The sequence below is a fragment of the Dipodomys ordii genome, unplaced genomic scaffold (genome assembly GCF_000151885.1).
Source record: "Dipodomys ordii isolate 6190 unplaced genomic scaffold, Dord_2.0 Scaffold19, whole genome shotgun sequence".
Classification (NCBI taxonomy): Eukaryota; Metazoa; Chordata; class Mammalia; order Rodentia; family Heteromyidae; genus Dipodomys; species Dipodomys ordii.
The window spans coordinates 10,848,188-10,874,190 of record NW_012267235.1 but is presented as its reverse complement, the minus strand read 5'-3'; the positions used below and the strand labels follow the sequence as shown (position 1 = coordinate 10,874,190).

Genomic DNA, 26,003 nt, shown 5'->3' with positions numbered 1-26,003 from the left:
AAAAAAAAAGATGGATTGGTTTTATAAAAGAGTTTTGACAAATTTTTAAAGAATAGTTGATTTCATTATACCATATAACTGTCTTCAGGGAAAGAGAGATTTCATTATACCATATAACTGTCTTCAGGGAAAGAGAAAATAGTAATTATTTCATAGTTCATTTATAAAGTTATAACACCAAGTACCCAAATTGGTAAAGATAGCATTCAAAAGGGAAATCAAGATAAAAACAAAGATAGTTATGGCTTACTTGTACATACAAAGGGACAAATTAGGTACTTTAAAAACAAATAAGCAACAAAAACAATACCAAAGAAACAGAAACAATGTTCTAGGACTGCTAATTTAGCATTACATTGAAAGGAAGCTAACAAGCTGATTCTATAATTTTGAGGAAATGGAAAGGACATAAGACAAATCCCAGAGTTGCATGTCTCCTACTACTTGATTTCCAAAAGCTATAAATTAATTAAATTGTGTAATATCAGTATAAGGACACAGAATAGAACAGAACAGAATAGAATCTATGAGCACACCTTACATGCATTTTCAATAATGGTGCCATGATACTTTAATAAGGATAAGATATGCTTCTGAATAAAGGATGTGTAAAAATATGCAAAGTAGAATCAAACAAAACAAAGAGAACTGAGACCTTTACTTCACACATATACAAAAATTTACTTGAAATAAGTTAGACCTAAATGTATGAGCTAATATGATAAAACTCAAACAGGGAAAAATCTTCATGACTTTAAATTAGATAAAGATTTCTTAGAATGCCAAAAGCACAAACTATAAAATAAAAAAAACTGACAGGCTGGGCTGACAAAAAGTAAAACTTTTGCTTTGCAAAAGACATAGTAAAGAAAATAAAAAGTGAAGCCAGATTAGGAGAGAAGAGTTACAAATATACACACAGTATATGCATTTGTTATAGCATATGTAAAGAACTCTTATAACTCAATACTAAGATAAATAACCAAACCAAAAAAGGGTGATTTGAAAAGCTAATTCATTAAGCATATGTGAGTGGTTATAAATATATAAAAAGATACACACTATCATAATTTAGTAGAGAAACACTAATTGATGAAATGATCATGATGAGATACCACTATATACGCACTAGACAGCTAAATTTCTAAGAAAGACCAGGAAGGACCTAGAACAGTTATACAATCCTGGTTGAGAATTTAAAATGGTTGTCACTTTGGAAAACAGTTTTCCAAACAGCAAACCCACCAGAGAGAAATCAAAGCATGTGTCCATACACACATGTATTGGATATATACATATACAGATATCATATCATTATTTTTTATTTTTGCCAGTATTAGAACTTGAACTCTGGAGTCTCATATTTGCTCAGCTTGTTTGCTTAAGGCACGTGTTCTAACACTTAAGCCATGCTTCTAGTTGACTTTTTGCTGGTTGTTTATGGGAGTCTTATTGACTTTCCTGCCTGACCTGGCTTTGAACCATGATCCTCCAGATCTGAGCTTCCAAGTATCTAGGATTATAGGTGTGAGCCACTGGTGCCTAGCTGTTGCTTTTTTTTATTATTATTGTTTTTAGTCCTAAATTGTAAACAACCCACCACTGGTAAATGATTAAAGATGGGGTACATACAAGCAATGGAATACTACCAGGCGATAAAAGGCAGAGAATAATGTGGATGTTAAGCTGGGTGCGACAAGCTAGTTACATTCAAAAGAAAGTAAGACTATAGAGACAGAAAGAAATATGATTTCAGTGTTGAAGCAGAAGGAAGGGATTGAATATATAAAAGCAAAAGAAAATCGTCTGCAGTAACAGAAATACTGTATTCTGTCTCAGGACCATAGTTTTTATTGTTATTATAAAGAGGATTACAGAGTGGTTACAGCAGCCACATAAGTCAGGTAATGAGTATATTTCTTTTTGGACAAAGTCATCTCTTTTCCCTTGCTCTCTCCCAGTTTTCCCCTCCTATCCCAGCCCACAAGTTATATAGTTCATTTTCAAAATAGTATCTAGTGAGTACCAATGCTACCTTTATTTACCTTTTGTCCTTCCTCCATTTCTGTGCCTATCCTTATCCTCCCAAAGACATATAAACAAACAAGACAAAAAGAAAATGAAAGGAGTAACAATGAAAAAAAACCTCATTTCCATTTCCTGTAATTATTTTTGATAATTATTTTGTATGAGATCAGTTATTTCTTTTCTTGTTTAATAAAAGTAAAATACTAGTGATCTTTGAAACACTGCAATCTACATTGTAAGGAAATCTATTTTGTGTATGTGCGTGCGCTGTTCCTGGGGCTTCAAGCCAGGGCCTGAGCACTGTCCCCGTGACTTTTTTTGCTCAAGGCTGCATTTTAACACTTGAGCCAAAACTCTACTTCCAGCTTTTGGTGGTTAATTAGAGATAAGAGTCTCATGAACGTCCCTGTACAGGCTGGCTTCAAACTGTGATCCTCTAACACCTGGCTGATATATCCTATATTTTTAAGAGATACAACATTTGGGGGCTAACAGCTACTCAAAGTAACTCTGAAAGCACCCTTCCTCATAGGTTCTCACTTCTTACTGCTGTGCTAGAATACAGTGTTATATATTTAAACCTTTCATATCCCATCATTTTGAAGAGAGGGAGGCCTTTGTTGTTGTTGTTCTGTAACTATACATTTTCACTTGAGATTTAAAAGCACTAATTAAAATGGTCAACCCAAGCAGCTCTTCCATTTCTCTATCGTCTATTCTTCCAGTTAACTTCTGCATAGATATCTCCCTTTAGCAACTTTCCACCTATGAAACACACTACATACATTTAGACATACAAACCAGATGAAAGACTACTGTCAGTCAGGTGTCTTTTCAGTAAAGCAGACAGTCTTATTCGAAATATGGAAGGAAGCTCTTTCTACTAATTGGCTGGAAGCTATTGTCATGTTTTCTTTCTGTACTTAGAAGTATCTTACTCTTAAGTTTGAGAAAATTGTAGGCTAACATCAGAAGATATACTCTGAGGACTGGGAATATGACTTAGTGGTAGAGTGCTTGTCTAGCATGCATGAAGCCCTGGGTTCAATTCCTCAGTAACCACATACACAGAATAAGTTGGAAGTGGCACTGTTGCTCAAGTGGTAGAGCACTAGCCTTGAGCAAAAGAAGTTCAGGGATAGTGCCCAAACCCTGGGTTCAAACCCCAGGACAGGAACAAAAAAAAGGGGGTCTAGGGAAGGTGGCTCAGTGATAGAGTGTTTAGGTTTGAGTCCTCAGCACCACGTAAGCAGAAAAAGCCGGAAGTGGCGCTGTGGTTCAAGTGGTATAGCGCTAACTTTGAGCTAAAGAGCTGAGGGACAGTGCCCAGGCCCAGAGTTCAAGCCCCACAACTGAAAACAACAACAACAAAAAAGATAAACTCTGAGATCTTGCTTAAGGACTTGATCTCACCAGCATGGTATTATCTGTCTCCACATCCATTTCCTGATTTGCCTAATATTTGTGGTGCTTCCTAGTTCATTTTCTTCCTGTCACCTCGAGGAAGAAATCAAACGTGGGTATGATGGTATCATCCCATTACTTGGGAAGTTGAGGCAGGGAGAACCTAACTTATAGCACCAATGAAGGAAGGAAGGAAGGAAAGAAGGAAGGAAGGAAGGAAGGAAGGAAAGAAGGAAGGAAAGGAGGAAGGGAGGGAGGAAAGAAGGAAGGAGGAAGGGAGGGAGGAAAGAAGGAAGGAAAGGAGGAAGGGAGGGAGGGAAGGAAGGAGGAAAAAGGAAACATCTAGTTTTGTAACTTGGTTCACTGAAAGCTAAAAGTAGGCTACCAAAAAAATTGTGTCTAGTCTTTTTCCAAAGCTTCTTTTTGAGCAATACAATAAGCAAATTAAAAGATGATGTGATCATTACTGTAGTATACCCCAGACAATCCCATTGTTCTTATTTTGACTCCTTTTGTAGTATAGTTGGTTGCAAATGAACCAGTTCTGTTTCAAGGTAGAGAAAATAAGATCACTAGTACTCAACATGTATTTTAGACTTATAAAATGGGCCAGTGGATTCATATGGCAATTACAAGGCAGAATGAATTTTATTCTTTTTGAAAGTAAATGTTTTGTCTTTGTTCCTGGGAAGACGTCTAAGAAAGAACCAAGTTAACACTTAGTCCATATGAATATCTAGAGCAGTTCAAAAAAGAAACCCAAAAGTTAAAATTAGATCCTGATGTTCTTTGTGAAGGCTAAAATTCTTTATAAATTTTAAACAGCTGCATCATCGTACAATAGCTTGTTGAATTAATTAAGAACTGCTATTTTAAGAGACAGTAGTCAAAAAATAATGTTATTATTCTAAAGCTACAAAGACTACACTGCCAACAGAAATGCCCAAGCAAATACTCTGTCAAACTTCTTTTAGCATCGCAGAAAGGTTAATCAAAATCAGCTGGCATCACCTAGCTCTTACTTAAGACAATATTTGACTTACAGAATTTAGTAGATCTTAGTAATACAAACTTACAGCTTTTATTAACATGTCTGTTTAACTCCTCTACTGAGTAGAAATCAACTTAAAAATAGATCCACCATATGACCCAACTGCACCACTTCTGGTTACATACCCCGGAAGGAAACCAAGCCAGTGGACGGCGCAAATACCTGGACACCTGTGTCCATGGTGACACTCTTCACAATGGCCAAGACACAGCTCATCCTGGGCTCATCCTCAGATGACTAGATTGAAATTATGGTATATAAACACCAGGGAGTTTAACTCAGCAATAGAGAGTGAAATTACATCTAAAACTGGAGGTCATTCTGTTAAGCAAGACTAGCCGGTCACAGAAAAACAAATGGCTTGAAAATAGAGGACAGACTTTCAGAAAAGGGAAAAGGATCTAGGGTGGGTTGGGAAAGGGCAGGCAAGAAAAGGGAATGATAGAAGTATAACCTAGGCATACATGGGAATGTCACAGCAAAACCTGTTGATTTATACAGTATATATGATTGGATCATTATAATAAAAAAACTGTTAACAGTATATGCTGCTAAGGGGCTTTCAATTCCTTTTACTCTTTCCTATTCCTTTCTTTTCCCTACTTTAGGTAAGTTAAAAGCTCAAAATATATGTAACAGAGAGCAATTATTTGATCAATAGGACAAAGTTATTTATTGTATATTTAACTTTGAGCTCTCACAACTTTGAAATAAGTAGGAAAGGATGTTGAGAGTCAAAGGAACAATAGAAGAAAATTAAGGAAACATTCCAAAATAACTGAGACATGTAGTCAGCTATTTGGAGAACATGTAATACTCCAACTTCGTCATCAGTCCCCTAGCCAAACTTCCTACCATAGCTGGGCTCACAGTTTCATTACCCACTACAGCCAGGGCCAGAGAAAGATCTTTGGGTTAAATACAAAGGGCTGGGTCAAGAGTCATGAAAGAAGGGCTATAGGGAGGAAAGACTAGGAGCTGCACCCCTGCTTCTTTTCTAACCTTTAAAAGAAATAAAACATCCCAGAAAACAGCACACATGCTAATAAACCTCAGTCATGAGTTGAAGCTCTAGAACTTATTCTATTTTGAAATCATTTTAGCAAACAAGAACTGTACAAAGCTAAAAAGTTATCAACTCTCTAAGCTTGATGACATTTATGCTCAAGTATTCTACAAGACAGAGTCAAGCACTGTGACATGATAAAAGTGAAATCTCAATACCAAAGAGAAGACTATTGACTATCCCCAAATAACCCAAACTTAAAAGACACCTCTTAAGTTAGGTGCCAGTAGCTCATACTACTAATCCTAGCCATTCTGGTGGGCTGAGATCTGAGGATCAAGGTTCAAAGCTAGCCAAGGAGGAAAGTTTATGAGACTCTTATCTTCAATTAATTACTCAAAAAAAAAAAAAAAGTAGAAGTGGAGCTCTAATTCAAGTGGCAGAGCACTAGCCTTCAGCAAAAAACCTCAGGGACAGTACCTAGGCCCTGAGTTCAAGTCCCAAGTTCAGTACCCCCCCCCAAAAAAAACACAAACAACTATAACAAAACAAAAATCAACCTCCAAACAAACAAACAAAAAAGCCAGGCACTGATAGCTTCCTCCTGTAATCCCAGCAAAAAACTGGGTCCAGAGGCATGGCTCAGGTGGTAGAGCATAAAAGCTGAGCTAAGGCCTGAGTTCATATTCCAATACCACAAAAAGGGGGAAAAAACTAATAAATATGACAAACTTTTCATGTATTAATTGTAGTTATGAATTCCAACTGGGTACCAAGTCATATTATGTCCTGACCCCAAAATATGTGGTGTAAATATTCTCATCAATGGAGTCAGAGACACCAGAATTCAGTCTCTATATAAAACATGTTCTTTTGAGGGATGGTGTAGGAGGCTGAGGACTGAATCCAGGGCCTCATACATGCTAGGTCAAGTGCTCCATTACTCAACCACACTCCCAGTCCTGAGACATAAATTGTTAAGAACTTCATTTAAAAGTTACATAAGGGATTTGGGATGCCTTAATAGCATAAAGAAAATTTAGTTTCAAAATCTTCTTTGTTCTGAACTGACATAAATTTTCTGGAACTTTTTTTTTCTGCTGGTCCTGGGGCTTGAACTCTGGGCCTGGGCGCTGTCCCTAAGCACCTTTTGCTTAAAGCTAGTGCTCTACTACTTGAGCCACAGTGTCACCTTCAGCTTTTTCTGTGATTAACTGGAGGTAAGAGTCTCACAGACTGCCTGGGCTGGTGCAACCCTCAGATCTCAGCCTCCTGTGTAGCTAGGATTACAGGCATGAGCCACTGGCACCCAGGTAATTTTCTGGAAGTTTTTTTGGCAGGGGTTGCCAATGTATTTTTAGTAATTAAAATTAGTTTAATTACTAGTTAGCAACTTCATACAGGGGCACTACAGATTTATCTCATATTATGGAAGCATTTTCCCTTTCCTAGTTCGGTATTTACAGTGATCATATGAGCTCTATAGTTATATATTTATCAATACATATTTTTACTTTACCATAATTAAGCATAGATCAGGCATTATACAAGTGTACTAGTTTTGTTTTAATCTCCATTCTGGAAATGGCTGTTTGTGTTAAAGGAGAAAACTCATTCAAGGAGTCATTAACTAGTGTTTAATCCAAAGGCCAGATGGCTACCTTAAGTGCTTCAGCTCTCTTAATCTTTACACCACACCACACCAGAAGCTGTTATTAGGAAAATTAATTTTCATGTGGACTAAGTGGCCTTGTTACTTTAACATAATGGAAATTACAGTGGAAACATGACGAGCATTAAGAGACAAGGATTGATTAGAAATACCCAGACCTCCCTGTGCTGGTGTGAACACAGCGGTGACTTCAGCCAGCCAGGAGTCTGCACCACTGGGAGCTCTGAAGGCCTGGCTGGCTCTGAAATGGTGTGTGCAGCCAATGATCTGAGGGACACCGGCCACTAGGGGCAGATCATACACTGTCTCTGATATTGTCACATGTGTCTCAAAGGATCTTCTGGGATAGCTCTGGTCAGAGTACTCAGGGCTGCCTGCCTTCACCTCATGCAACTGTTTACTTAGTGCCTGCTTGCTAACAAATATTTGTAGAAGTTATAATCTGGCAGCCAAATCAGAGGGAGGATAACCTATGATGTTTCCCTTGTTCTAACTCCAGGCAGCTACTATCTACTAAAAGATCTATGGTCATTTAACTGGGATAGATCTGTTTGCACAGACAGATAAAGGAGGGGAGGAAGTGGCTTCAGTGGTAGAGTGCATGCTTGGCAAATGCAAAACCTTAAATTCAAACCCTAGTTCTACCACACACACAAAACACACATACACACACAAAATTTGTGCAAACAGAAAGTGATTTTACTAAAGCTTTTTGAGGAGGTGTAGCTGCTGATCCAAACAATGATTTTAAAATTGAAGCGCCTGTTTTCAAAATTTCATTATGAGAGATTCATTTTACATCAATCTCCTCCATCTGGAATGCATTTTTCTTGTCATAAACAGAAGTGGACTAACTGCGAACGATTATTTTCATACGAGTAATGCTCTCCTAAAGAATCCCCCTTTAACACAAACCATATGCTTGCATTTTTGAAGGAAAAGATATTCTTCAGGAAGTTGGTTGTCTATCAGATCAAAGAACTGGAACCAAATGGCTTCTAAAGCTTATGGAGTTTATAGTTTCAAATATTTTCACTGCAAGTATGTGGCTTCTAAATAATGACTGCATGCAACTTTACTGTAATCCACAACCTTCCTTTCTTTTCCTTCGTCCTTCCTTCTTTTCTTTCTCTTCCTTCCTTTCCTTTCCCTCCTCTCTCCCTTTCTCCCTCCCTCCCCCCCCAACCTCTCCCCCTCTCTGTTTGTTCCAGTCCTATGGCTTGAACTCAGGGCCTCTGAGCTTTTGTGTTCAAGGCTAGCATTCTACCCCTTGAGCCATAGCTTCCCTTCCAGCTTTTTTGGTGGTTGATTAGAGATATGAATTTACGCTGAGGGCTGGGAAGGTGGCTCAGTGGTAGAGTGCTTGCCTTGCATGCCTGAGGCCCTGGGTTCAATTCCTCAGCACCACATAAGCAAAAAGAAAAAAGCCGGAAGTAATGCTGTGGCTCAAGTAGTAGAGCGCTAGCCTTGAGCTGAAGGACAACACCCAGGCCCCGAGTTCAGGCCCCACGACCGGACCCAAAAAAAAAAAAAGAATTTCAGCTGAGTGCCGGTGGCTTACACCCTTAATCCTAGCTACTCAGGAGGCTGAGATCTGAGGATCCAGGTTCAAAGCCAGCCCAGGCAGGAAAGTCCATGAGACTGTTATTAGCCACCAGAAAACTGGAAATGGTTCTGTGGCTCAAGTGGTAGAACGCTACCCTTGAGCCGAAGAGCTCCTGGACAGTACCCAGGCCCAGAGTTCAAGCCTCACAACTGACAAAATAAATAAATAAATAAAAATCAAAGACTTCTCTGCCCAGCTAGCTTCAAACTGTGGATCCTCAGAACTCAGCCTCCTGAGTAGCTAGGATTACAGGCATGAGCCACCAGAACCCAGCTTACACAATTCTTTCTTTTTTCCTTTTTCTTTTCCACATCACATTAATTTTCAGAATGACATCATTCGAAAACCAAGGCCCAGCCTGTCCAGAGGGCCACGGTTTCTCATGATCCCTCCCCAAATGGGGACATGCACATTTTCTCACCTAGGCTGAGCTCAACTGCGCATCACAGCATGCTACTGAAAACTAAAGTTAAAACCAAACTGAAGAGGAGCCTGTGAAGCCAGGGGCTTTTGTCTGCTCACCGATACATTCTCTAGGCCTACAAGAGTAGCTGGTACTTAGTAGGCCATCACATTTTAACTAGATAAATCCTATAAGGAGGCCTATGACATACTTCCATATGTGTGGCACAGCGGTAGAACAAAAAAACACAGAGAACAAGGCAGACAGGGTTCCTACTGTTAAGAGCCTCCACAGTCTTCTGGGAGGAATAATAAATAATCCTAGTAACTGGCTATTGGCTGTGATATGTAGCCTTACTGTGATCAGCTGGCTGTGGTCAGAGAGTGATGATAAGCTATGAGGGAATATCCATGCAAGTGCTGAGAGGAAATAGAGAAAACCTCCTCAGGTAAGGAACTTAAACTAAGGAGTTAGGACAATGAAAGGGAGGCAGGTGAACATATTTAAAACACATTTTGCACATTTAACCAACTGGATTCAAGGCCAGCCTGGACATGGGCCATGAGAAATAGACTGAATCAAGAATGATTCCTAAGGTATTTTGTCTTCCCAGGTTTTACATTATCTTTTCATTTTGCTTCAAGTTTAAGCAATTAAGTGATTTTATGGTACCTATGCACTGGCATAAGACATAAGGAACAAATTCTGAAAGGAGAAACAAAATTTCCATTTAGAACATGCCACACTTGAGAAATCTGTTAGACACCCAAATGGAGAGAGATATCAATTAGGCAGCATGGTTGCCAAGCAACAAATAGATGCTTAATAATTAATTGAACTGTACAGCAAACTGACAGTTAAAATTATTTATAATTTAATTTAAAAATGAATCAACACTGATTACTTTTAATCCCCCTATCAAAGTATTGGCAATTCTCACAAGAAATACTAAAGGGGGGTATTTTAATTGACCATTGTATAATCAGTGGAATTATTTATTTATTTTATTAAACTACTAAAAATCAGCTGCTTGTTTTAGTACTGTGTAGTAAATGCCTTATGTTAATAGTAGAAAGCTACTAAATTATTTTACTTTATTTTTTGGGGGGTCCGGTCATGGGGCCTGAACTCTGGGCCTGGGCACTGTCCCTCAGCTCTTCAGCTCAAGGCTAGCGCTCTACTACTTGAGCCACAGCGCCACTTCTGGCTTTTTTCTTTTTGCTTATGTGGTGCTGAGGAATTGAACCCAGGGCCTCAGGCATGCAAGGCAAGCACTCAACCACTGAGCCATCTTCCCAGCCCTAAATTATTTTTTATACTATAAAGTTGATCATCTAAGAATTCAAAAAGTCAAAGTCAACAATTTGAATATAACCTTTGTTTCTTAATGAGATGAAGAACTATGTCTAAGAACACTGCCTTAATCAAATCTTCCTCCTATTAAAACAAAGATCAGACCTAGGAGTTGGGTTTGAACTCAGGGCCTTTGGTTATTAGGCTGGGACTTTATCACCTGAGCTACCACACAGGCCTGGCCTTTTGCTGGTTATTTAGTAAGAAACAAAATATTAAGAAACTGCAAGAATTACTTTGTAAATAAATCACTGAAAGTGATTTCCTTAGTTTAGGCTATAACTTAAAGGAACAATTTAGACCAGGATTTTGCAGCCTCAGCACAATGAACATTTGTGGCTGGGTAATTCTGTTGTGGGAATTGTCTTGTGCATATATTATAGGATGTTTAGCTAACATCTCTAGCTTCTATTCCCAAATGCTAGCAGCACACCTCAATCTTTCCCCACAACTGAATAAACAAAAATGTCTACAGACAAGGCCAACATGCTGTGGGAAGCCTACAAGAACCATCTTCTAAAGTATCCCAGCTTCAGATGAAAACCTCTCATCTATCAATGAATGACAGATCCTCTTAAGGATTCAGCATAGCATGCCTTCAAGATGGCCTCAGAGCTAGGAATGTGGCTTAGTGGTAGAGTACTTGCCTAGCATGCATGAAGCCCTGGGTTCAATTCTTCAGCACTACAGAATAGGCTTGGAACTGGTGCTGCGGCTCAAGTGGTAGAGTGCTAGCCTTGAACAAAAGAAGGTCAGAGACAGTGCCCAGGTCCTGAATTCAAGCCCCAGGACTGGCAAAATAAATAAATAAGGTATATTTTTAAAATGGCCTCAGAAACCCATCTGTATCTTTATATCCCAATGTCATCCTTTTCCACAGTTTCAGGGCTGGTTTGTGTGACCCACAGAACAAAACAGAAAGATGGTCTATGATACTCGAGGCACGGTCAATAAAGACACTGTCTTCCTATTTTGGGGGGCACTGGTTCTGGGGTTTGAACTCAGGGCCTGGTCACTGTCCCTTAGCTTCTTTTGTTCAACGCTAGCAGTCAACTATGTGAGCCACAACTCCACTTCTGAATTTTTTTAGTAGTTTACTGGAGATGATAAGAGTCTCACAGTCTTTCCTGCCCAGGCTGGCTACTAAACCACAATCCTCAGATCTCCACCTCCGGAGTAGTTAGGATTATAGGTGTGAGCCCTGGCGCCTTGCTGGTGGCTTCCTTTCTGTCCTGTCTGAGGTCACTTGCTGTGGGAGGAACTAGCAACCACATCACAGGGATGTTCAACTGCCCTGAGGCGAGGCCCATGTGGTGATGAGTCGGGCCACCTGCCAGGAGCTACCTGAGTAAACTCAGAAGACCCTCCAGCCTTAGTCAGGCCTTCATGTCCAATACATAATGATTAATTATATTTATATTTTTCTCAGACAAAAATAGTGAGTGGTAACAATGCTCTGGCAGGTAGAAAAAAATTCTTACCATTCAGTAACTGCTTAGCAGCAATTTATCTTTTCTGGAAAGGCAAAAATGAGACAACTGGACATAAAACCATTTTTTTTAAATTTATAGTGGGTTTTTTTTTAAGGAAAATAAAAAAAGATGAGAACTTGGTTTATGTGGTAAAATAAAGGATTTTCCATGAAGAAGTTCTTGAAAATCTTTGAGAATCACATACCAAAGCTGCAAGCTCACTGTGTCTACCATTCCATAATATAGCCACTAAACATAGGGCTGTTTAGCAGGAATAAGTTTAAGATTAAGCCGTGGCTCCTACTCAGTGAAGATGATCTAGAAGCAAGACAGGAACTCTAGAAAAAGCTCAGTCTCCTCAGGTTTTTGTAAGACCCAAAGCGACAGTATGTCTCCTACTCACGCAGGTGTTCTTTACCTTCCTTCGTACAGACAAGGCTAAAAGAATCACGAAGTCAACTTGGGCCAAGTTTATCTTATAAGGAACAAAGAATAGTCCGAGCAAACTGACTCCATTTCCTAAGTCACTTGGAAAACCTCCTGAAATCCCACCACCTCGGAGAGTGTGACAGATAGAGTGGTGCTATATCTCCCAATTCCCCATCACAAGTCATATGTCACAGTCCTTACAGTTCTTTAAAAAGGAGAGGGTGACACAGACACACAGGCAAGACCATGTGAAGACGTAGAAAGAAACCACCCTGGCTGCCACTCTGATCTGATACTTCCAGCCTCACAATGGTAGGAAATAGATTTCTGTTGCCTGTTTCTTATGGCAGTCTTAAAAACAAATACAAAAGGTTTCCTGATTATATCTTTGTGTCCACTGGACTCCTTGAAATAAGGGAATCTGCTCCTTCCCCCTAGTTATGAAAACCATGCCACCAAAAAATCAGAGTGTGGCTGGAGTGGGGGATCAGAACAGATAGGTAACTGGATTTACATGGTAAAATACTTTCCATTTGTTTTTCACATGCATTTTCAAAAGTATGTCACCATGATACTGTATTTCCAAAAACCTCTACCAAAGAACTGTTCCCAGACTCTTTTTATCCTGACCTTGTCGACTTTTCTTAATACTTGAGAAGATGGAAAAAAACAAAAACAAATAGTAAAAATCAGTTTCTTAAGTAGAAGTTATTAAATATTAATGTCTCATGGATAATAGTATAAAAACCCATAGGCAAAAATGCAATAGCTAATCAAGTAGTGGGAAAAGAAAAATTCTCAGAGGGGCTGGGAATGTGGCTTAGTGGTAGAGTGCTTGCTTAGCATGCATGAAGCCCTGGGTTTGATTCCTCAGTACCATATAAACAGAAGAAAAAAAAAAAAAAAGCCAGAAGTGGTAGAGTGCTAGCCTTGAGCACCAGGTCCTAAGTTCAGTCCACAGGCCCAGCAAAAAAAGAAAAAAAAGAAAAAAAAACACCTCTCAAAGAATTAAAATAGTTGAATAGCTAGGAAAAAGTACTTTGAAGGAGAAATAATAGTAGTGACAAATTACATCTAATCTCTATACCAGTGGAGACTATAAAAGATAACAAGTATTATCAAGGATAAAGAAGTAAGTTCAGGAGCTAGGAAGGTGGCTCAGTGGTAGAGTGCTTGCCTTGCATGCCTGAAGCCCTGGGTTCGATTCCTCAGCACCACATAAGCAAAAAGAAAAAAAGCCGGAAGTGGCACTGTGGCTCAAGTGGTAGAGCGCTAGCCTTGAGCTGAAGAGCTGAGGGACAGCGCCCAGGCCTAGAGTTCAGGCCCCACAACCGGACCCAAAAAAAAAAAAAAAAAGTTCAGAGGTTATGTAGTACTGTTTCTATAAAAAACATATAATTAGTTATTTTTGTACAATAAAGTAAGATTCAGACTACGTTCACATTCCTTTTTTTTAAATGTAGCTATTAGAAAATTATACTACATCTACTTACTAGCTGTTTCTTAAAATCTAAGAAGTAAACCAATTTATTTGCTTAATCTTAGTAGACACATAATGATCAATGTGAGAAATTAAAAGTTGCTGGTGCTTTAACACTTACGAAACGAGATGAATTATCATTTTTCACAGTCTTCGCATTTCCAAATGATTCCAGAATTGGATTTGCTTGCAAAAGCTGCCGTTCAAGTTCCCCCTAGAAGACATCACAAACACACACACATGTACACACGTACACACACATAAATAAAAACAGATGGATGTTAATTTAAGGTCTTTACTCCAGTCTTCAGGGAAAAAAGAAAACACACAAAAGCTGTCCCTCTCCTCCCCAAATGCTTTCGTCTTGTCTGCTGTCCAGTGGCCTTAGGTGGCTTCTTATTCCTGGTTATGACAATGGGCTCTGCTCAAGGCAAAGGGTGTGACAGGAGAAGAAAATGTCACACTGGCCAGAGAACACAGGCTTGGGACTCTTAGGAAGAAAACTGAAAATAAAACATACATACCAACCCGTTTCCATGGAACAAAAGGAGCAGAACATTTCAATTAAAAACCCATTAATATTTACATTTGTGTTTGTATTGTACGTTGTGTATTGTGTGAAAGATTTCTGGTGGCTGATTTAATAACGATTGTTTTTCTGAGGGCTTTCACCTAATATCTCAATGGTGAAGACAAGAATACTGTTCTCAGCTCCACTTTCAAAGGATGGTCTCAGACTTGCTTGCTCAGATTTAAATACTAATAAGCATCAAATATTTGGCATAGTGTATGCTTTGGTCAGTATTTTTATTTATGAGTAAATGAAGCTATAAAACAGATTTTACAAACAAAAGATGTTGGTATTATACATTTTTAATTATCAGATGTAATAGAAAGCTGGGTAAGATAGCATGTAGCCTTTTTTTTTTCTTTTTGGCTGGTCCTAAGGCTTGAATTCATAGCCTAGACACTATCCTTTAGCTTTTTCATTCAAGGCTAGCACTCTACCACTTGAGCCACAGCTCCACTTCCAGATTTTTGGTGGATAAGAGATATAAATCTCGTAGATTTTTCTGTCTCAGGGGCTTCAAATAGTGATCCTTAGATCTTAGCCTCCTGAGTAGCCAGGATTACAGGCCTGAGCCACAGGCACCTGGCCTTAGGCCATGTCTAGAGAGAAAAACTTATAAAGTGGTGTTATATTTCTGGAATGTAATTTCAGAATTATCTTCTACTGACCTAAGTGAATGTGCTTTTTTCCCAAACACAAATCTTACCCCTATACTTTCAAATGTCCACAGTACTCTAGACCCAAAAGGAGAGAAATCATTAGCAAATGAGATTCTAAATTCTAAACATTTTAAATTAATGACCATCTGTCATATTATGTACTGTGCCACTATCAAATCCCCAAAGAGGAACAAAGGCATCTTGTGACATCAACTAGCCCAAGTAAAGACTCCTGGGGAGAGTGGCGCCATACCCCAGGGCCCTCACACCAGAAGTGAACAGGTTACTGATGCTTCCACTCCATTGTCCTGATTCCTACAGGTATTGAGACCAATCAGAAACAAGTCCTGATATGAATTTTATAGCATCATTGGATTTTTCTGGGCATAAGGCAGGTTTTTTTCTCCCTGTACAGTAAATATATCTTCTACTTTATCACTTACAAACACACATCAAACTATTTTAATGTAAATCTCTCTAAAACATTATATATTGCCCACCTGGTTTAAACCCTGTATCCTAAACCAATTTTGATAACTAATAGCAATCATTAAGAATATCTACTGTGGCTCAGTGTCTAGCATGTGGAAAGTCATAGGTTTGATCCCTAGCACTGCAAGAAGAGAGAACAAAGAAGTAAAAGAAGTTCCCTGGAGGTCAGTGTGCCTATGACTGAGATCTTGTAAAGCCCTCATTAGTGGCTTTGTGTCAATTGCTTAAGTCTCTAGAAGCTCCTTTTTCCTCTTCATTTTTACCTGATTCAACTTGTAGGATGAGGATGTAGAAACTATCAGGAAAACTTTGATGCTATGATAAGCAAGGATTAAGATACCTACTGTTTAAATTATGGTATTAGAATACAGATACCTTACAATTACATCCATCCTGCTAAATGATAATTAAAGGACTCTCATCTTAAGGTGTCTTCCTAAATTGGAAGAAAAGAAAAATACTCCTCACTTTAATGTTCCTAGACATGGCTACAAAGATTCCTTAGGTAAAGGTTTCTTTCATTGATTCTCTTCCTTTAGAGTATGTGGGTAACCTGATTCTATTCCTTCTGTGTTGGCTTAAAAAGTAACCCCCACATCTATCTTAGATCAAAATGCTGCCCTCCACATGTCTGAATGATCAGAAGTCCTTAATCATTCTAGTGTCTGAGGTAGCAATGGCATCTAGGCAGAGGGTCCTAAATCACCATGGTAACCACTGACCAGGTACTCATGGGTCCCTGCTGTTGGTTTTACTGCATCAACAGTGTCATGCCATTATTTCCCTCCTGGTGAATCAAAAACTCAAATGAATCACAAAAGGCCCGACACAAAGCATTTTTATATTGACATGCAAAAATGGTCCTACAATTAAGAAATTACTGCAAAATATGATCATTTTAATGTCTGACAATTTCATGATTAGGTGAATGGTGAATCATGAAAGCCTTTATAAACTGTCAAGGAACACTGACTTAATCATGTTTCCAGTAGAATCAGAGATGATTCTATGTTCTTTTTTTTTTGTCATGGGCCTTGAACTCAGGGCATGGTACTGTCCCTGAGCTCTTTTGCTCTACTACTTTGAGCCACAGCACCACTTCATTTTCTGGTTATTAATTGAAGCTTTCCGGTCCGGGCTGACTTTGAACCACGATCCTCAGATCTTAGCCTCCTAAGTAGCTGGGATTACAAGTGTGAGCCATCAGTACCCAGCAATCCTATATTACAGAAAATATTATTTCAGGTTATAGGGAAAAGGCAACATTAGTTAAATTATTTATTAAACAATTATTAAATTATTTTCTAATTCTAAGAAATTAGAGCTTTAAAGGTTTGGCAACTATGGTGAAAATTTCTGTACTCTTACTTTTATCACACAACATATAACATACCTTTGCTGTATAATTCAGGATAAGTTTGAAAGGGTTCAGAAGTAAGTATATACCTCTTTCAAAACTCCAGATGAGTGAGCAAAAAAAGGGGCACTGGGAGTCAAACACTGCACCTTGCAAGACTGGTAGAGCAAAGCACAGGTGTTCTCTCATTTTAACTAGAAGGTCTCATTTCTGTATTTCTTGGCACCTTTTTGTCTTGGATCAAGGCAGTTAAGACCAGGAAGACATGAAATTATCATGCAGATGTCTTGAGAGGGAGGAAGGCAGTTGAGTGGGCATGAAGAAATCCTCTTTAGGTGATGGTCAAGTTTTAGAAATTAGTCATTTCCTGTCCATAACTTTATCACCCTGAACATAAGCTCATTAAGCAGTAGTCAATCAGGTTTGGGCCTGGTTAGTACTTGGGTAGAAAAAAAAAGTAGTTAATTCCAAATCTACCCTGAAACTCATTGTGTTGAGGCTTTTTAGTGACACTGAATACTGTGAAGGTCTCTTATGGAGATCTACAGAAGAAGAAAGAAGAAAGAAGGAGGAGGAGGAGGAGGAGGAGGAGGAGGAGGAGGAGGAGGAGGAGGAGGAACTGAGGGACAGCGCCCAGGCCCAGAGTTCAGGCCCCACGACTGGACCCCCCCACCAAAAAAAAATGTCTCCTGGGATCCTGAGTAAAACTCAATGTCAAAATTCAGTGTTAGGGCTGGGGTCACGGCTCAAGTGTAGAGTGCCTGCCTAGCAGTCAGAGCACTAAATTCAAATTCCACGATGCCTTAAAAAAACTGCATGTGAAATGAACATGTATAGACATCTTTGTCCACTCATCATCATTCCCTAAACAATATTAACAATGATTTGGACAACAACATTTACATTATATTAGGTATCTAAGTAACCTAGAGATGATTTCAAATACTCAAGATGATATACATACACAACTTTGGTATCTGAGACGGTTAGGGATGAAGTCTTGGATTCAATTCTCCTGAGACACCAAAGCACCAAGAATTGATATAGAGTAATTGTTATTTAAAGCAACTGTAGGATGCTCTCCAGAGGTGGCCATATTGCTCAGGTGAACTAAAGAAAACCCAAGACCCAGCATTGCTCTAGTAGTTCTAAAAAGATCACCACAGTAGCTAATTGACTTGACTCCATTAAAGTAAACGTCGCAAAGGCAGCCCTGGGGATTCTGTGCACAGCGAACACATGCAGTGACATGCAGATCAGCAAGGACAGCGCAGCCTGGCCCAAAGCAGAGAGCTCTTGCTTTGGAAGAACTTGCTTCCTGAGGGTGGGTTGGACCCACAGTGAAACCTAGAGGTAGCATGCATTCACAGACAACAGGGATCCATTTAAGATGACATCGAAACCAAATGTGAACCATTATGGCTCTTGTGTTTCCCAGAGGACTTTGAAAACTAAAATTCATATTGTTTATTTAACACTATTTCATCAGTGCTCTAAGTTCACATTAAAAGGCCACAGATCATGTCCCTGTAACACAAAGAGAAACTACTTTCTGATCCACATTGCCCGTATACTGGTAAAGAAATAAAGAAATCCTTCCTCCCTTCTCTTCTTTCCCTCCTATCTGCTTTCCTTTGGTGGTGGTACTGAAGCTTCAACTCTGGGCCTGGGTGCTCTGTGCCTTAACTTTTTCACTCAAGATGGCACTCTACTACACCTTGAGCCACACCTTCACTTCTGGCTTTTTGGTAGTTTAACTAGAGATTAAGAGTCTCATGGACTTTCCCACCCTGATGGCAAATCTCAGATCTCAGCCTCCCGTGCAGCTAGGATTATAGACATGGGTGATCAGTGCCAGGCCCTTATCCTTTTGATTTGTATTACTGGCCTGGACTGTCATTAAAAAAGCAAAAAGCTTTCATAGGATAGCACAGCTTTGGTGTTTACTGATGCCTCAACAATTTTAAGGAAGATCCCTGAAAATCTCAGTATCTGTGACAATTCCTTTAGGTATCTACAATCTTTTCTTCCTATTGACAGATTACTTTCATAAATCAACATTATCATGCCTTGCTTTATTTTAGCTTTATACCATCATGCTTGTGGAAGACAGAAAAAACAAAACTGTTCCAATGTTAAAAAAGGATCAAGTCCAAGGCCAGATGTTCTACTTTTTCCAAGAAGTCTGTCTCAGTTTTCCCTGCCTCCCTCCCTCTCCATGGCTCTGGTTCATGGTTTGTTCAATGTGAGATCTATGGAACCAAAAAGGCAGGCAGTGACAGGGAGACTAAGATCTTTACTACTTCCCAGCATGGAAAATTCTAATTTCTTTTCTATATTAATATAATGAGGCCTTTTGGTAGACTATATGGAAGCATAAACTCTACAATGCCAAAAAATTTTAGATGAGATTTATTATCAAAAAGGAACAACTCTTAAAGTTGTACTCTCAATACAAAATTTAATGCATGGCACAAAGCAACGTGTTCTGTGTTTCAGAAATATTAAGATATTTCCACCTAGTATTTGACAGATGAAACCCTAAGTTTGAAGGCTTCTTAAACATGCATTTCAATGTCATGATAAAAAGGGAAGAAGAAAACTTTGTGTGGGAAACAAATGTAAAGCAAAACTGCATGCTGCTTCTCATAAAAGAAAATTTTAAGCAATAAATTTTCAAAATTAATTATTTTATATAGACTCAACTCAAAACTAAAGATAGTATTTGTCTCTAGTAGGAACTCAGCCTAAAGACAGAAATTAGTGCAAACACTCAAGACTAAGAAGCAGAAGGAAAAACACTTGCCTGGTGTTTCACTGGTTTAGGCGATTCCTGCTGTTTATTACAAACAGATAAGCAAATGTTAGCAAGTCCAGATCTTTCTCTAGTACAGCCATATCCAAAGCACCAAGCCAGTATGTGGCTCAGGACCGCAGAAGCTTCTGGTTGCATCCTTTCAGGCTGTATCAACTATCTCCTGCATTTCTAAATCTGAAGGATAACTAACATTTATATTCTGTATGTTTTCATCTTTCTTATCGTAGATTCTTCTTATCTCCCCTTTTCCAAACTCCCAGACAGCAGCAACAAGCCACTTTGCAAGCTCAGATAGAACTGCAAGGAATATCTGAAGCCCTTCTTCTGGTGAAAAATAAGAACTCTGCACAAGCTCTGATCATGAATTTTTAATCATCCTCACCAAATCTTTCCAAGAAATTAAGCCTTGAATACAACCATAATTTCCATGTGCCTTGTAAGAAAACCTACTTAATAACAGGCAATGTCTTTGTACCCTGTCTGACTCCTCTTGAATGGAAAAGGGGGCGGGGGATGCTGGGTAGGGTGGTCATGTGGGAACAGCCAATCGGCACAGTGCATGGAGTAGATATGCTTCCTTGGTTAGGTTTCTGAAATTTATAAAAGAATGAAACTAAGACAAAATGCAATAACAAAGCAAAAACTTACAGGAATATTATGGTCCTTTCTTCCTTTATGTGAAGAAGCAACATGGGCAAGGTACTGAATGACTTTCTTGGTATTTTCTGTCTTCCCAGCACCCGATTCACCCCTGGAAGAAATAGTAACATAGGCTACTTTAAAGGAAGCTGAGCAAGCACATTCCAAAATTATAGCTGTCACAGTTAAGTTGAATCAGAACAAGAATTAGTGAAAAACATGAGAATAAGAGGAGGGGAAAAAAAAGAGAAAACCATCAACAGTTGTTAGAAAAGAAAAATTTAATTAAAAAGGTATTAAAGACACACAAATATTTCTTGCTAAGTTCCAATAAGAAGATATTGGATTACTTCACTTAATATGATTTTTCCAAGCCTTTCCATTTCCTAACAAATGGGGTGATGTCATTCCTTCTGACAGAGGCATAGAATTCCATTGTGTATATAGACCACATTTTCTTGATCCATTCATCTACTGAGGGGCATCTGGGTTGGTTCCACATCTTAGCTATGGTAAATAATGCTGTGATAAACACAGTTGTGCTGGTAGCTTTAGTATGGCCTTGTTTGTGATCGTTTGGGTAAATGCCCAAAAGTGGGATTGCTGGGTCATAGGGGAGCTCTACATGTAGTCTTTGGAGGAACCTCCATACTGCTTTCCAAAGTGGTTGAACAAGTTTATGGTTTCCCTTATTTACAATAACTATTATACGTCTAGGATAATCTTACCAGACAAGCAGAAAAGGTCTAAAGCTACATACATATGACCATATAAGATGATGCTAAGCGAAATGAACCCCAAGATAGGAATACTTTGTCGCTGTTGTTTTTAATGTACTATGTGATCTTATGTTTCTTTTCTATGTTCTTCCCCTATGGTATACCCCCTGTTGTCACTGTATTTGATTCCAGTGCCCTGCATCTTGTATATACATTTTTCTAATTTGGGGAGGGAAGGGAAATGACAAAATGCTGAAACTAGGATATAGGTTGACCCATTGTAACAATGAGATATACAAGATACTATGTTGAAAAAGAACTTTAAAACTGGGGGCCAGGGGAGTTGGGGAGATAGAGAGGGAAGGGATGGTAGGGGAAAAACAAAGGAGGGGGTAACAATGCTCGATAGGAAATGTACTCATTACTCATGTAACTGTAGCCCCTCTTACAATATCTTTACCATAAAATATATATATAAAAAAGGATATGCAAACCCACAACTCACAAAATAAAAGATATAGGAAAATTTCCACAATGCAAAGGCCCTAGAATGATATGTTAATCTGAAAAAGCTGCGAATTCTGGGTATCTGCTGGTTAATGATGATCACCTTCAAAGCCAAAGAAGGATCACCCCTCAACCAGAGGAAGGACAACTCTCTCTACTCTTAATGTCACACCCGTCACACATTGGGCTTTGTACATTAGGATCCCTGCCCTGGACTACTATGGTATACCCACAAAATCTCACCCAAGGTAGATATACAGTTCATAAAGTATATGATGTGTCGCAACAAAATGAACAAATACAACACATTCCATAGTGAATGCAACAAATGCTCCACTTTGTAATGATTCCTATTTACAAATAAGGCTGTCACATTTTTTTTTATTTTTTTATTTTTTTGGGGGGTCCGGTCGTGGGGCCTGAACTCTGGGCCTGGGCACTGTCCCTCAGCTCTTCAGCTCAAGGCTAGCATTCTACCACTTGAGCCACAGCGCCACTTCCGGCTTTTTTTTTTTTGCTTATGTGGTGCTGAGGAATTGAACCCAGGGCCTCATGCATGCAAGGCAAGCGCTCTACCACTAAGCTACCTTCCCGGCCCCTTAACAGCAATTTTTATAGCAAGTCCAGACATTTCCCTCTACCCCCTCCCTCCCTCCACACATACATATACACCTGTCCCCATTCTTGGTATAGTATGTGGGATTGTACAATTGGAACTGTCCACAGCTTACTTCCTATGGGCTTATTGGTTGCATTACCTTCCTAAGTCTGCAGCCAGCTAACTTCAGTTTCCACTACAATGAGGCCTGGATCAAGGGATCAAATTGACTAGCTAGCTGCATGGCCTCTTCTGAGAGCCTCATTATCCCAATCTGTAAAATGCAGGCACTGAATGTGGTCCCCTCCAAGTCCCAAGATTTGATGATTCTAGAAACTTCCCACTGATTTATTAGGGTACATTATATATTACACTTACTGACCAACTCTAGTGTTATACTACACCTCTGGGTAAGCCGTCTATCCAGAAGTTTCTACCTCTTAGGTTCTCCAATCTACCAAAATGTTAAGATTCCTACTCACCACTCACAGCTTAAAAAGTCTGTCTACAACATGATTGTGTCCATCTAAATTCTCATCTTATTAAATTCGTTCATTTATTTATTCATTCATTCATTCATTTTTGGTGCTAAGGGCCTCCAACTTTACTCAGCTTGCTTGCCTGCTCATAGATGGTGCCCTACCACTTGAGTTGTGCCTCAAGCTAGGATTTTGTTGGTTATTTTAGAGATGGAATCTCAGGGACCTGGGCTGGCTTTGAATGTAATCTCTAGGTCTCAGCCTGCTGAGTAGGTATGGTTACATATGAGACAACAGCACCTAACACACATTTATTTCTTATACATATGGCTTTATTCAATATGGCCACCACAAAACAGGATTATTCTGGAGGGTAGAAGTACTAGAGTTGGAACTCAGGGCCTCCCACTTGCTAGGCTGGCACTTCACTGCTGGGCCATGTCTTTGGCCCTTTTGTTATACTAGTTATTTTTGAGGTAGAGTCTTGCTTCTTGCCTGAGTACCTGGACTAAACATCCTTATTTTTCACTTCCTACCATACATAGCGTGTATGGCAAGCATGCACCACCACATTCAGCTTCTCTAGTTATGATAGAGTCTTGCAGATTTCTGCCAGGACTAGTGTAGAACTATCATTCTACCACAGATAAACTAGGATTTTTAAAAATATGATTGATTTTAAAGCATTTTTTTTGAAAAAGCAAAGGAGTCTCTAAGGCTTATCTTATTGTAACTTTGGATGATTTTATTTCTCTATCCCTAACCTATCTTCCTGCCCTAAAAATAAAAGGAAGAATTCTGAGGTGAATAGCATGAAGATACAGGCTATTTATAGTAAAACTGATGTGTTCATCCTTGCTTCTCTCCAGTTCATTGTAGATCTGCCTTTGTTCAGAACACAAGGACCACATTTGCCATATTTATCTTTAGTAACTATACTGCCTACTTGGTAGTATTGATACATAGTACTGAATAAGCATATGAATAAAGGTGTTTTTTTGCTGGTTTGTTTGCCAGTCCTGGGGCTTGAACTTAAGAGCCTGGGCACTGTCTCTGAGCTTTTGTGCTCAAGGCTAGTACTCTACCACTTGAGCCACAGCTCTACTTCTGACTCCTTTTGGTAGCCCAGAGTCTCATGGACTTTTCTGCCCTGGCTGGCTTCAAACTGTGATCCTCAGATCTCAGCCTCCTAAGTAGCTAGGAATACAGACGTAAGCCACTTGTGCCCAGTGGGTCTTACTCATTTATTATATTTATTCTTATCATCTTTTTTTTTCCTATCCTAGGCTTAAACTCAGAGACTGAGCACTGTCCCTGAGCCTCTTTGTGTTCAAGTCTAACATTCTACCACTTAAGTCACTACACCAATTGCAAGTTTTACTGAGTAGTTTACTGGAGATAAGAGTCTCACAGACTTTCCTGTGTAGGCTGGCTTTGAACCACAATCCTCAAATCAGCCTCCTGAATAGCTAGGATTACAGGTTTGAACCACCAGCACCTGGCTTCTTATCATCTTTTTTATATTTTTTGTCCTCACTATGTTCTTTCATCACCCTTATACTTGTAACCTGGCTATCATGGGCACATAAGTTAGGTAAGGATTTTCTCCTTCGTTCAATGAACATTTATGAAACAACTGCTGTGTGCCAAGCATTCTTCTAAGTGCTAGGGATATAGTAAAATCCATGTATCAAGCTTAGAAGACACACAGGGGGAAAAAAGGCTATAGAAAGTAAGTAAGGCGAAGAAGGAAATATGGAAGATTCTAAAAGGAGGTGAGAAAGGACCTCCTGCGGGCTTGATGGTTAGGGTAAGCCTATTGCAAGATGAACAAACGCTAGTATGTAGGGCAAAGCATTCAGACACATAAAAAGCCAAGTGCAAAAGCTCTAAGCAGGAAACAGCTTGTGTATTCTGGGAACTGCTGATCATTTGCCAGGAGTTCCATGTAAATGGTGATCAGGACAGAGTAGCAGGAGATACTGGAGTATGTTTCTATTAGCATATATTAATTTGTACAAGGAGTTTCCACAAATATACATAATGTTATTTAATCATATTTATTCTCTCAATTACACTTCCATATCTACCCTCTTTCTCAAGCCATTCACATCAGGATTCATTATTTTATTTTCATCTATACATATGAAGTACCTTAATCATATTTATCCTCTGTTCTCTCCTTTAATTCTCTACTCCTGCTGGGGTTAAAGCCTTAAAGTCCCCATTCTACACTCCTGTCATTCATTTTATAAGATCTAGACTATGTAAGAGAGACATGTGATATCTTACTCAGCCTGGTTTATTTCACTTAACACAATGATCTCCAATTCTATCCCCTTTCCTGCAAATGGCACAATTTCATTCTTCTTTATGGCTGAAAAATATTCCCTATATACCACATCTTAACAATCCATTCACTAAAAAACAGAAAAAGAAATGTATTCACTGACTGGTGGGCACTTGGGCTGACTTTGTACTTTGGCTATTGTGAATAGTATTGCTATGTCTATTGTATGTAAACCTACCTTCCTTCAGTCATATGCCCAGGAGTAGCAAAGCAGTGTCATATGGTGGTGGTTCTATTTTGGTTTCTTGATGACTCACCATGTTGATTTTCATAGTGGCTGCACTAATGTATATTCCCACCAACAGTGTGTAAGGGTCTTCTTTTCTCCGTATCTTCATCAGCATTTGCAGATGTTTGTTTTCCTGATGACTGGCATCTTAGTGTTATTTTGATTTGCATTTCCTTTATGGCTAAGAATGTCAAACATTTCTTCATGTGTGTATTAATCATTATCCTGATTTTGAGAACTCTTGGTTCAGTTCATTTGCTCATTTTAATTGGGTAGTTCTGCTGTTTAATTTTTGGAGCTCTTTATATATTCTGGGTACTAATAATTCATCTGACAAGAAGCTGGAAAAATGTTTCTCCCATTGTGTAGGTTTTCTTTTGATTTTATTAATTGCTTCCTTTTCTCTGCAGACTTTTTAATTGGATATACTTTTATTTTTTTTAATTTGATGCAGTTAATTGATCAAGTATTATTATTATTTACTGAGATACTGATGTTCTATTCAGAAAGGCATTGCTTAAGTCAATACTTTAAAACTTTCTCTGTGTTCCTCCAGCAGTTTTAAAGTTTCCGGTCTTACATTAAGATCTTGGATCCACAGGTGGATCTGATGCAACAATGAGAAGTACAAGTTGTCATGTCCAAAACGAGCTTTACAACGTCGGTGCGGGGGGAGGGGGG

The 26,003-nt window shown here is 39.0% G+C and overlaps 1 protein-coding gene across 1 annotated transcript in view; it reads right to left on the bottom strand.

Annotated features, from left to right (window-relative positions):
• Myh10 (myosin, heavy chain 10, non-muscle) overlaps window positions 1-26,003 on the bottom strand; it is a 141,113-nt gene that overhangs the window by 68,041 nt on the left and 47,069 nt on the right. Inside the window, exons 6-7 of the mRNA XM_013013115.1 lie at window positions 20,450-20,552; window positions 14,026-14,118 (exon numbers count right to left, since the gene is read on the bottom strand). Of these exons, the coding sequence (XP_012868569.1) occupies window positions 14,026-14,118; window positions 20,450-20,552 (196 nt within the window). The remainder of the gene's footprint in view (window positions 1-14,025; window positions 14,119-20,449; window positions 20,553-26,003) is intronic.